A 14541-nucleotide genomic window follows, 5' to 3' on the forward strand; every position below is an offset into this window, starting at 1 on the left:
AAAGATTGGAATACTAATCAAAACTTTAGTGTAAACAACAACGCTAAGGTCATAGTCAAATTCAAATATCTAGATTCTCAGTTGACTAATCACAACAGTACATTTACTAATGTTTGTATTTTGGGAACGATTTCCGAAGTGGAAATTGAAACGTCAATAAACGTATTTTAACCTTTAATTGTGGCTTATTCCCATTTAAATATAAATTAAAACAACAGTACAATTAAGAAATTAGAAAGTAGGATGCTACTAACGGAATATGTAACTTTGGATTAGACAAACATGTCAACAACAGAACATTAAGCTAATCATCCTATTAGTGTTGATATATTTGTCAAAAACGCTGACTATTTAAATTCAATTTTATTTAACTATAAACGAAAAATCTTAGAAACACTTGGTGTAATCTGTATAAACGGAATATAAGAAAGCTTTAAGAAATATAAATAGATGGCAAATGCAGGGATATGCCTAATATCTTCCCTTCCCTTATTGGTAGGACACTTGAAAAAGGCGACTGGAACCTATCTTCCTAGAATTATTATCTCAGTTAAACAGTAGCTTATCTACTAGAATATTTACTTTGATTAGAAAATAATAAAGAACTAAGTACAACCGTACAGGATATTATTAAGTTGTCTAGAACAGGCACACCATTTTGGGGAAACCATGTTGACATAATGCCAGAAAAAGGATAGACACGATAAGCTAAAACTCAAAAACAAACACGCGGAGACTAGTAGTCGGATCACCAAAACCATTTTTAATAAAACAGTTTGGATACACAAGAAGATCTCATAAGAAGTCTAATCATATGGTGTAAACATATCCCTATTAAAAAAAAGGAAAAGAAGAAGCATTTTATAAAACAAAAGAAGAAAACAGGGAATTAGCTTTGCTCTTTAAAATCTTATTAAAATATTTTAAACGTTAGTAACAAGGGGCTAAAAATAAAAAAAAAACAACAGTTAACGAGCAGGAAATTCATTTTCCAATTCATTATCAGCCACCAACAGTTCAAAATGTTTAGTCAATACTTCTTTGTGGTGAGAAAACTTTAATAATTACCTTAACCTCAAATCGGTTTAAAATATATAAACTGTTTCTTTATTTATTTAAATTGTGTATATTTTGCATGTCCTATGAAGTACGGATGGAGACAAGAATATGGATTTACAATTCCCAAAACAAAGAGAAAAACAAAAAAGTTATTGATCATATCTCGAAAAACAATGATGAAAAATCGAATAGAAAATTAGGCTAGCCTCTCTAACTTATTCATCCTGAACCGTCTGCAAAATTGGCCTTGAAGAATAACTGAGAACGACTTTTTATGTACCAAATTATTTTACATTAAACAAGCCTAAAATTTTAACAGCTAATAAAAACATTTGAAAACAGATAATAATTTTATTTTTGTAGATATTTTAAAGATAAATACATTTTTATCTTTAAAATAATATGAGAATCAATAATATAACTAATGTTTTGTTATTCATATTTATTATACGACTGGAAACATTTTAATATGTTTCGTAACGTATATTTATATAGCTAAATAGGTTAATAACAGTTATCTCTACCTCTGAAACTAATATAGATATAAGCATCAACAAACGCGCTCGAATAGTTTCTAATATAATGTAAATTTATGTAGAAAGCCTGGCTACCAATCTACCTCTACGCGAAAAAAAAATACAAGTAAAGCTGTCATGTTCCCAACTTCCCATAAATGACACACCAAACATTTCCTAACGTTCCTATAGACACAATCATGGCTGGATGCTGGCCAATCGCTCTTCCAGCATCACATCTTTTCATAACCGCAGCCCGCTATTGGCTCCCGTACGCACAGCGCAAGACACGTGTAATCCGTAGCTCCGCCTCGACTGTGACGCAGCTGTGTTACAACTACACAATGTTGTAGATTGTTAGCGAGCGGAGAGACCCAATCAAGGCGGCACAGCCAGTTTCGTAACGGATATTATATCGTTTAGTTGTTGTAAGTGCGTTCGGTGATCACAAACACATGTGTCGTGATTTTCACTCACAGGGACAGTGAAATAACAATGATGACGATGGACATTACTATGTACGGTCATCATAATCAACACAACGCGCCCTACAACTCTTCCGAACCGAATTATTATAACTATTCCAGTGAAGTTAATCACTCGTCTTCCCATCATCAGTTTCAGAACTATTATTCCTCCAATTATCATTATGAAGAACCTTATTTATACGCTACAGCTCCAGCTGACTCCGTAGAATCACCGTCTTCGCCACATAATATGAATTATTACTCACATCAGCACGTCCAAGAAAATCCTATTGTGAATACAGACAGCGGACTGACTTATACCAACCTAGATTATGCAAACAGTACCTCTGGTTATAGCCAGAACAACTACAATGAAAACTATTCCAGAACTCACCCGGAGCTAGTTCATCACAATGAAAGTTCTGAAGACTCGCAACTGCAAGCCAGTTATCTTCACGAAAACAAATATCAGGTTGATATAAACGATAGCAACTATTTGTTAGGATCAGGCGCTCAGAATGCTTGTATGGAGTTTCAGCACCTTCATAGGTATAAACAAGAGATGATACCCGCAGAAGAACATTCGAGGTTACGACAACACCACGGATTGCACTCATTAAGTTCTGCCTCCATAGCGCAGCCAGTTTTGCCTACATATAAATGGATGCAAGTGAAAAGAAATGTTCCTAAACCACCTGGTAAGTTTTTTTGTACTACTATCATTTAAAATACTTGTATTTTTGTTATTTATAATCCGTTGATAAAGATTTTATCTAAAGCACGTATGTGCGACAAGTACTTGACTAAATATTGAATAAAAAAAGCAATGTAGATATACATATACCTTCATGTTTTATCAAAGTACCAAAAGTCTACTTTGGTATAAAACAATTATTTAAAAATATGTCAGTATATAACATTGGCCGTTGAGCGCAATTTGAAGGCCATTGCTTTTTGTTTTACCACGAGTCCACTTCAATATCACTTCTGTTCATCGCTAGATTGATACCTTTTTCTCTTAACTACTTTAGTCTACCTTTTTTTCTTCTTTTGGGACTCGTTCCCAGGTTTTAATCAGTAAACATTTATTGTTAATTCATCTTATTTGGATTTATCAAAAAAGTTTTTTCTTCTTCCATCAATGTTTATTTTCTGTTGAGTTTAAAGGTATTTTGAGTGTCCATGACGCATCTTAATGCAACTGTTTTTTTAGTAAAAGTTTATTAATACGTTAACGTAGTGTGGTTATACTGCGTTCTCTGTTAAGTATTTCCAAAATATATTGGCCAGGGTATTATCGTAAGCTTTTTTCTAATATATAAATACTAGATTACTTGACTACCATAGCAAGAATAGCAATTGCTTATTCGGTTGTTTTATTCAAAATAAGTGATTTATATATGATTCTTCTGATCTAAAAACACTTGGTTTCTTCGAGTGTTTAAACTGACTTTGTATCGTATTAGCAAACCGAGGGCATGCAATTAAAGAATGGTTAACAATAACTTGTACATTATATATGTTTCACTTATAAGTGGAAGTCTTTTGTATCTAATTTATAATCTAGTTATCACCATTTGTTCTCTTCTGTTCTTAGTTGAGGGTTAGCAATCTGTAACGTCATTTTTATTTTGTTTCAGTAATGTTTGAGAAGATTGACAGTTTTTCCACTTGCACAAAACTCGATTCTTAATAAAACTTTTATATTACTCGGTATTTCGATTTTCAGCTTTTTCTGTATCGGCACATACAGCAATTTCACTCGCGCACTGATCAGCCCTTTCGTTACTTGCAATACCAATGAAGGATATTATATGTTATCTATATAAATCTGATATGTCTAGAATTTTCTTGAGCCTGCATGAGTTCGAGTTTTATCATTTTCTCAAGAGGACCTCTGGTAAAGATCTGTTTAAGGGTATGAAGGGAGTTTAGTGAGTCACTTAAGATAACTGAATTAGGAATGTCTTTAGAATTGATATGTAGTATAGCTTTGAGCACTGTGTAAAGCTCAGCGGAGAAAACCGTGAAGTAGGTTGGGAGAGGAAATATATATGTATCGCTTGGGGTAACGAATGCAGCGCCTACTCCCTAGTCACATTTGGATACATCTGTAAAGATTTTATAACAATGGTCGTAATGTAGACTGAAAATTAAATCTAGATTATGCTCCATCTATGCCTGACTATTATTATGTTTGTCTAATTGGATTAGGCCAGTATTTATATTTGGAGAATTAATTATCAAAGTTGGGGGGTTTGTTTAGAAAAGTATCTGGGAATTCGATCAAGACATCTCAGGCAAAACCTTACTTGCTCGTAGTAAGGTTTGTGTTTGACACTATTGGTAAAGATATTTATACCTTTATTAACCTTTTTCTTCTACTTTTTATATAGAAATGATTCCATTTTTACTTTGCTACTATCCTTCTACAATAGTATAGTCGATTTTATTGGTTATTTAGCATTTTTCATGTCTTATTAACCTTCGTGGCCTCAAGGCATTTGAAATGTCAGCTAATTGAAATCAATAAAAAGCAGAAAGCTGCATACCTTGGTCATATAACGAGCAACAAAGTAACGTGAGCAATAAAACATATGTAGTAAATACTAGTTGACCAGGATGCAGACAGTGCCCTGGCTTAAGAATATACGAGACAAACAGTCTTTTTGAAGGAAGACCAAAATACAGCTAAATTTGAGATACTTGTTGTCGATCTTCGTTATGATAAAGCACACGAAGAAGAATAAGGGATATACCTTTTTGTTACAGGTGAAAATATTTATTACTGTGTTTCTGTAAATTCTTGTCTTATTTTCTCGATTAACATGTCCATCCCACAGTATCCATTTAAATGAAAATATGGATTTTCTTCCGTGTAAATTTCGGTCAATAATTGATTCCTCCAGGGTTTCGTTATGAGAAGAAAATTGTAGTATCTCCAGTGTTTTATCATTTGCCCAATATTTAGTTGTAGGTATCTCTGTTGTCTCCACTATACATATTCAGTATTTTACAATTTAATTACAAAAACTGCTGCCCATCAGATCGGGCGTGTGCGAATCCATCACTTTATAGCCCCTAATAAAATTATTAGACCCTCTAAGATATAGAAAACTAATCAACGGCATCCTTTGGAGGCCAGTAAACTTATCACCGTAGATAGGTTAACTCATCACCAGCATTTTTGCCCCAAGGCGCTGGTTTCTAATGAGGAAGATTGCCTGTCACCTGTTAGACTTCTTATTTACGTGATAATTTATTAAATTCATAAATTATTAGACAAATTGCTTTAAAATTTAACTAATATATTCATTTATATCGGGTGTATCATGGTGAGTGGCCTATTAGACGTATTAGAGGTAATCAGTAAGCAATTCACTATCCATGTTGAATGAACAAGGGCAAATGAAGAGAAATTCTTTGGCATAGTTTTAGGTAGCTATCAATAAAATTTAGTGAAATTCCCAAATACCAGCCAATGCACTGCATTTGGATTTAACACATGCGAACTTAGCGGTTTGCAAGCAATGTACCTACCACTGGGTGCAGGTAGGCCAGTGATCAGTTACACAATTTACAGTTACAAATCTATCCGGGTCTATTTTAAATTCCCTGGTTTTATTGCGGTGATAAGTTTGTATTATCTACGAGGACATTTATGCTAATTAGTGGTGAGTTTACGTGTACCCATCAGATCAACCTCTTGAAAAGAAAATGAGTCGAGAACAAGAAATTTAAAAATCCAGGCTGTGTATTGGCTGAAGCGACCTGGTGTTCAAGTACACAAAGTGCCGATGAAGTGGACTTGAATAAAAAAACAGTAAGGTTTATTTTGAAAAAAATATCAACAACCATTTTTATAAAGTGCAGACCACCCAAGAAATATTTTTGAGTACATTGTCCTGTAAATGATAAGTTTATACTGATATTAAAATTAATTTTACTATTACACTAACCTAAGAAACGAATTCGCTTGGTGGCCCTACTACTTAACTCTTTCTAATCGTATCCTAAGATGTTTTTCAGTTCTTTAAAGTTTTATTTATGATCAAACTTTGTGCAATGTCATTCTTCAATATTTTAAATAAACATTATTATAAAAAAACTGTTTTCTCCGTATGAAAATTAAATAACATTTTCAAGTGTATCTAGAGAGTTACCCATATTAACTTGTCGTTGGTAGGTATTGCCACAAATTATTTTAAATTTATATACAGGATGTCCAGAAACTCTCCTGACAAACGAAGATTGGAGATTACTCTAATAATTTTAAGACAATTTAACTCAATTCACCTAGTCCGAAAATGGTTCCTCAGGGAGCTAAAGTCCTTTGAAGATGGCGCCTTGTAATTAGTTTTTTTTAATACCTCCAGAACGCTTGTAGATAGACAAACAGAAACTGGTAATATTATTTATTATCCAGAGCTTAATTGCTTCCAATAATTGCGAATTTCTTGTACCAGTCATAGGCGTCCTTTTTTTACTTTAATTTATATTATTTATTTACAATATTTATTTTCACTAATTTATTTCCGCGTTACAATTCGACGACTCGATATAATTATTCAGACTAACTTAATGAAAATTCCTCTATATATATCAAACAGCCGTTAGTCTGGTCTCGAATGGAAGGGGACGCCAGACAGGTTTCTAGCGGGTTGGAGAATCTACGAGAAAATTCTTGTTTAGAATAATAACATGTTTACAGATTAAATATGAGTCATATTTATCGTAACACAAGCATCTTGTATCCTTAGCCTTATTTAATCAAGCTGACCAAGCAACTAGATAGCCTCTTCCAATCCAGTGGTCTTCGTAGTGATTATCAAGTAGTTATTATCGTACATTTCTGTAGTTTTGCCGAATATATAAAGGCACATTACCTAACGAATTAGATAAAACCTTTTGCAGAAAATGTAAGTAAAAAGTAGCATTTCAACAAGCAGCCAATTCCACAGGCCAAAGCAGATAATCGTTATTTACTCTTATCTAAACGTTTATGCGAAACCTATGCTGATGCTTACCTCTTAAACAACGTGGGGATTGTCACAAACGTACGAATAATATTGTGCATTATGCACATTAAAAATTCCATTTGTTTTAATGTAGATTTGTCGCAAAACAAAATGTATCTGAAAAGATCTTCGTTTTGATTTTTCTGATTTCGTAACCATCTAGCGAATTTTTTACGAGCAGGAAAATCTCCTTGAAGCAGTGTTTGTACAGTATCAATGCTTTGAAAAATGATATAAATTTTCGTTGTGTAAGATATTTCCTACGGAAGATTTTGAAATTGTGAGATACATAGCAGATAGTCTCCGAATGCTAAGTTCTGGATTTTTCTCAACTTCTATTAAAATATTATCTTCACGTGCGGGTGTTACATCATCATGTCCCACTGTTTCATTATTTGTTGGGACCACTGACCCTGTTTGTCTTAATCGTTGATGAAGAGCTGTAAATGTTGATTGAGTGAAATCACGAGTGAGAAATTTTTTAGGGTATCTAAGGTGTGCTGCTCGAGCGTTGTACAGCTGGTTCCCAAAAAAAAACTGATACAACTCTTAGTAAGATTTAATCATTTTGAGCAGTGTATTTGATTGGTCTGACATTATATTATATTTATTATGACAGACAAATATTAAAATAAACAAACAAACAACAAACAATCGATTACATATATGTTAATTCATAAATTTTAATAATTATTAAGGTATAAAATTTAATATTATTTTGAATTCCTCCATTTTATACAGAGTATATAAATGATAGTTTTTACATAAAATAGGGTTGTCAGGTTGTTATTATTTTTATTATTATTAAGGAATAAAACAAACGACTTAACTTAACAATATATTAAAGCAAGAATTGTAACCAATTTAAAAGATAACTGGGCACTATCAGAGGTAGCAAAACATATTAACATAAGCAGAACCACAGTTTTTATATTAATAAAAAATTAAGGGAACAAGATATTCTCGAAAGAAAGCGAGGGTCTGGAAGACCAAAACTATACTAAATTTAGGTATGTAAAAATAAAATTATTATTTTTAATATCCCCATCAGCATTGATAACAGCTTGTAATCTTTGGTCCATCTGCCTGAAAGGAACTATGAAATTGTCTTCTTCAGAGAGCTCTTCATAAACCTGTTGTATACCGTGCCACAGCTCTTCAGCATTTTAAGGTATAAAATTACGCCGATACAACCGTTTTATAATAACCCCCCACACATTCTTGATTGGGTTTAAATCTGCACTGTAGTTTGACTATGGTAAGGTTTTGATGTTGCTATTTTGGAGCCACTGGTTTATCATATTTGCAGTGTGAACAGGAGAATTATTTTGTTGTAAATAAATAAATTTATTTTCTGGATACAACTGTCTACACTGGGAAGCATGATGTTTTCTAGAATATTCAGATGTCTGTCCAACAAACCTGCCATCAATACGCCATACCATTCCCATTCCTTAAGATAAAATCCATCCTCATACATTGGCGCTAAAATGACCAGCTGCTCGATATCTGACAACATAAATAGAGGATTAAATCTATTATTATCTGATCTATACACCCCAATTTTGCCCTTTTTAGAAGATTGAAAAATTGTCTCATCTGTAAATATTAGCCTGTCCCAAAAATCTTGATTTTGTAGCTGATGGTTTAAAGCAAATATAAGTCTTGATTGCTGCTGTTGTGTAAGGTGTAAGAGCTTGAGCTTGTTTTTGGCTGCAGTTCGGTACCTAAGACGCGATGGTTTAATTCTACGATAAGTTGTTGTTTTTATTCCCGGAAACTGTGACATATTTCTTGCAGTTTTCTCGTCTTCAAAAGGATTCTCTCCTAATCTTTCCAAATGCGTTTGATCTTCAAGCGCGGTACATATTTTTGTCTTCCAGAACCTTGCTTTTTTTCAAAAGTTTCTTGTTCTCTCCATATTTTATTGTCTACAAGCTTACTCACCAGGATAGTACTTGACTATTGACGAGAAGTTAGAGTCTTTTCGTGGGCGTTACTTATTCCGGCAGTATATTCCGAACAAGCCCGTGAAATACGGAATAAAAATTTAGGCCCTACTAGACACCCGCAATTTTTATGTTTTTAATATGAAAATTTATGCAGGGACCCAGCCAGATGGGCCGTACCAAATAAGCAATAAACCTGTTGATATTGTCCAAAGACTGATAGCACTAATTTCTGGTAAAAATCGAAATATCACTTTCGATAATTGGTATACTTCTTATGAACTTGTGAAAATTTTGCGTGAACGACATAGTTTAACTTCAGTAGGATCTCTGAGGAAAGACAAGCGAGAGATTCCCCCAGAATTTATACAGATTAAGAACAGACAACCACAGTCCTCAGTATTTGGATTTCAGGAACATATAACTATGGTATTCCTTGTACCAAAATAAGGGAAAAACGTGATTTTATTATCATCACTTCATCACGATGATGAAAAAGATAAATCTACCGGCGAGAAACTTTTACAAAGGGGTTGATACAATGGATGAGTTGACAGGAAGTTACAGTGTAGCTTGTAATTGTAGAAGGTGGCCACTAAGAATATTTTTTTCACTAATGGACACAGCTGGAATCAAGAGCCAGATAATTTGCAGAACAAACACTAGTGACTATTCAAAGAAACGTCGTATATTCCTGGAAGATCTGGGTTTAGCATTAGTTACGCCAATTATGGAAGAACGAAAAAGTAATCCGCGACTTACAAAACATTTACGATCGAAAATAGATTTCAAGTTTTGGGAGAAAGTGACCAAGCTCCACCGAAAAAGCAACATACGTCTCAAAATTGTTCCAGAAAATCTGACCGGAAAACAAAACAAACATGCGATCAATGCCAAAATTTTTATTGGTTAGATCACCTTCATCGCATTTGCGACGAATGTATCCAGTTCCGGGACTCCTAACTTTTTTCAAGCTTGGATATCCAATGTCCTGCTTTTTTATATTTTTATTTGAACCTTTTAAAAAAACTTTTTTGGAAAATCTCTTATTTTGAATCATTATCTTTTATTTGTGAATTTTTTTATGTAGGTAGCTAGTGTTTTTTGTTTGTAGGAATTTTATTATTTTGTAAATTTTACCTAATAAGAGGTCAAATTTAATCCAGTTGTAAAAACTGCTGTTATTTATGAAAACTTAAATAGTCAAGTAAGATATTTAAAAAAATAAATTCGTGTTCGAAATGTTTGTTGAGTTTTTCCAATCAATTTTAAATATGGTCAATAATGCCCAACTTGGGTTATTATACACACATTTTTCACCTGGGTGACGCCGGGTTAACTGCAGAATATCTACAAGCATAAAAATATATTACCACTAAAATCAAGCGAAACCGTCTGCAGTGGTATACCAAAGCTGAGGTGGATAGGCGTGATAATACAGAATGCTAAAAAGATCGCTGTTTCCAACTTAAAAAACCAAGCAAAGGACAGAGCAGAATGGCGCAGAAAGCTTGAGATGCTCGAGTTGCTTTAAGAGCTGTAGCATTATAATGATAATGATTTAAAAGTGGGAATCACTACACTCTTTAGAAAGTAAACTTTTTCAGAAAGTTAACCCCTTTAGAAGAGATAATTAGTTAAATGCTACCTCTGCTTTAATTTATGTCATATAATGCAAATAAATTTTGTGTCTCATTTGATACGAGGATTGCTTGTTTTATTAATAATTGCAAAAGATCATCCAAAAGTGTTTGTTAAATTTTTTAGTTCAATGTTACAGTTTCACCTATTTTAATGATTACTTAAACATTTTGTTCCCAGGAAAAGTTTAGAACCCTTATCGTATTACCCCACCGAATAATAAAAATGTCTTTATTATATTTACACATCCCATCATAAAACAATTTGGATCAAGGTTCTACGTAATATTGATTCATGTCCTGACCATGCATGCACTTGTAATAAAAGTTACTCAATACTTATAGAACAATGCACGCCTTTTTTCTTGTACCTTCAGAGAATGTTACTTTTTATATTATATTTGAACACTTTCGTTATCAATAGATAGATTTTTAGCACAAATAAATAATTTTTTAGGTCATGCACTTCAAATTAAATCAGAATCTGAGTAGTGTATTCCACTTGTTACCGTTTCATAAGTTTATGGTCTTTTTATGGTGTTGTAAAAGTTTATTGATCGGCATTACAATATTTAAATAAGAGTTTGTTATATAATTCTGATATTACTAGTGATTTATTGCTATTTACATATTTATTGAAGTTAAAGTTTATTCTCGTTACATCATTTAAAATTAGAGCTTTAGTAAAAGTGATGTGAAGTGCATGAAAATAATTTAATAATAACACTGGACAACAAAAAATATATAATGTTTTGTCTAAAAAGTGTCATCAACTTGACACTAAATCCAAAAATAATAATAGTTTTTTTCTATCCGTATGGTTTTTTTGTGACAGTCAAATACAACAAACACATTTTTTACCTATTTACAGCTGAATATGAATTTATTATATTGAAAGGTGGTTGTGAGTGATTTTCTTAAGTATTTTGCTTCTCGCACATACTTTTAACCTTTAACTACTTGCGCCCCTCCATTAGTCATAACTACGTGCGCGGTGTATTCTGTACACCACCGACTAAAAACGCAAATAAAAGCCACAACTAGGTATTTTTAGTACATATATTGTATATAATAAATGTAGGCATATATTTAAGAGAATGTCTTAACATAAAAAATAATACATAACGAAAACATAAAGATTAGCAACAAATATAAGAACAAAAACTCAACCACTTCTTTTTCTCTAAAAATAACCTTCTTGAGATTCTTGTATATTAGCTTAACATTAAAAATATTATAAAACTAGTATATAAATCTAAAAACTAGGAGTAAATAATCATTCACAAATGAACATATTTGAGAATATGTGTGCTATTCACTTTCGTTTTCTTCCTCGTTTGCGTCTACTAAATTACAATTTGCACAAATTGTAACAGAGTGCTCTTTACAAACCATTCTATTACATTTGTTGCAAGATATTGTTGTAACTCTATTTTTGCTCCTTCCACAACAATAGCACCTCCCCCGTTTTTTTGCTGGTGGTTCTTCATCGTGGTCGTCTTGCACGTTTTTGTATTTCTTCAAGAATATTTTTGAATCCAGAGGTAAACTCTGTATTTCCGCCCTCTCAGAAAGATGAGGTCTTATCAATGCCAATGATAATTCTTTTAGAAAAACTCTTCTATATTTTTGAGGATTGTCGATGTTGGCAGCATTGTACAGAATCTGGCTGTTAATTCCGGCAATATTCAGGAGTTGAAAAAACAATGCCATTGGCCATCTTCGTGTTCTTTGGGATACCGAATAGGTACTGCACATTTTGTCTACAGTGTCTACGCCTCCTTTATGTGAATTATAGTCTAAAATTATCATTGGTTTTCCTGTTTCGGGATCTACTGTAGAATTACTGTGCATGGTAGATAGAAGAATGACAGCTTTATTTTTTTTTGTGTGTAGGATACAATGGTAACTTCTTTTTGAAAACCAAAAGTGGATGATCCAATTGGTGTGTTTTTTCTTGGTAAAAACTCTGGAGGTAGTTCCCTTTTATTTCGTTTAAGTGTGCCAACCATCGTTATCTTTTCCTTCAAAAGGTCAATTGCCAACGGATAACTCGTATACCAATTGTCGCATGTTAAATTACGGTTTTTACCTTTCCAAGGTTGAAGCAGGCGATGGGTAATATCCGTTGGTGTGTTAGATTTTTTGTAGGGCCCTTCCGGTTGTTGACCACAATACACCTCAAAATTGGTGACATAAAAGATCTGCGCGTCACATAACACAAACACTTTTAAGCCATACTTTGCAGGTTTACTTGGACTGTATTGCACAAAGTTGCATCTACCTCTAAAAGATATCAACATTTCATCGATAGTCATTTCTTATCCCAAGGAATAGTTGCTGCTACAGTTTTTCATAAACGTATCAAGAGTAAAGCGAATGGCAGCAAGTTTGTCAATTGATTTTCGGTCCTTTCGAGTATCTTTGTTGTCAAACCTAAGAGCAGCAAGCAAAAATAAAAATCGATCTGCTCTCATACAGGCTCGAAAGATTTCTGAGCCGGTACCATCTTTTGTCCACAATTCGAGGAAGTGTGTATGATTTTGTTTTTTAGTCCCTGCAAGAAATAATAATCCTAATAATGCCATGATTTCCTGTTTAGTCGTATCTTTAGCCCGTCTTGGCCGAACATAATTTAATCGCATTTTTGCAATCTGCAAATTTGTACATTCAACTATATTTTCTATGATTTCATTTGTAAAGAGTTTTTCAAAAGCACTTAGTTCCGTAGTAACATCTCTAGCACAAACTGTTGGCCCAGGAAATATCTTGACAATATTTTTTGAAGGAGTTTTAGTAAATTTGCTAAGAAGAGATTTCTTATACCATTTAGTTTTTCTGTCTTTTGCTATAAAATAATCATTGTCTTCATCAAGATCTGAACTGTTTTCAATGATACTGTTTGTGTCCGAGTCAATCGTATATTGATTTTCGTCATTCAGATCAACTTCTGATTCAGTGTCGTGCTCCGTTTTTTTCTATTAGCTCGTCGTCTGAAGTATCTGGGTCTCCACCAACATCTTCATCAGATTCTTCCTCAAATATAGCTTGAGCCATAGCTCTAAGTTCATCTTCTGAGAGTTTTTGGGGATTTCTTACTGGTACACGTTCCCTGCAAAGTAAATATTTTGTGGTACCTCTCGATTTATAAACGTTACGAGAAATATATAGAGGCAACGTTTGTAATTTTTATTATTTATTTCTAATTAATATTTCAAAGAGACATGACCGTATTGCTATGGAAGAAAGAACATGAAAAAACAAGACCACAAAAATAACTAGAAGGTCGTTAAATAGTCCAATAATAGGTACTCACAAATATCCAAATAGATAACGGTATATTAAGTTATGAGAAAATGCTAAAATAAAATATTTGATCAAATGTATTATCATAAAACTAGTTTTATTATAATAAAATGAAAGTTTTATTAAAATTTTAATAACAAATTACAAATTCTTTTATTCAAAACGTTGCAAAATGTCTAGCTTTTGTTACATATAAGTCGCTATACATTAATAATGCTATTTTTAAGTAGATAAACGTAATATAAATCTCACAAAATTTACTTACATAACTAGGTGCTTGGTGTACTACATACACCACTGGTAAACTTCTGCTGAATTTTTCCAACCGTCAGTCTATCTCTGCAGCAATCAATTTTACAACTGTTGAGGTTTATAGCTGACACATCAGAGATAGGTTAGGTAGAGGGACACGTGCGCAACCAGTGCTTATCAGAAATAGCGGCTAATTTAGTGCGACTGGTGTACTGAGTACACCGTAGCCCGTAGTTAAAGGTTAAGTGTCCAGCAATAGTCAGCCAGCATTCTCGGACTCAATTTTCCTTGATGTCGCTTATCCGTACTTGAAATATGAAAGTGAGATACCTTTA

At 33.1% G+C, this 14541-nt stretch overlaps 1 protein-coding gene across 2 annotated transcripts in view; it reads left to right on the top strand.

Moving 5' to 3' along the window:
* Positions 1-1922: 1922 nt before the first annotated feature.
* Positions 1923-14541, top strand: part of lab (labial) — a 156669-nt gene continuing 144050 nt past the window's right edge. For both annotated transcript variants that reach the window (XM_072522566.1, XM_072522567.1), the window contains exon 1: positions 1923-2739. In XM_072522566.1, coding sequence (XP_072378667.1) covers positions 2070-2739 — 670 coding nt within the window. In that variant the 5' untranslated portion in view covers positions 1923-2069. The remainder of the gene's footprint in view (positions 2740-14541) is intronic.

This window comes from Diabrotica undecimpunctata, chromosome 2 (genome assembly GCF_040954645.1).
Source record: "Diabrotica undecimpunctata isolate CICGRU chromosome 2, icDiaUnde3, whole genome shotgun sequence".
In the NCBI taxonomy this organism is placed as follows: domain Eukaryota; kingdom Metazoa; phylum Arthropoda; class Insecta; order Coleoptera; family Chrysomelidae; genus Diabrotica; species Diabrotica undecimpunctata.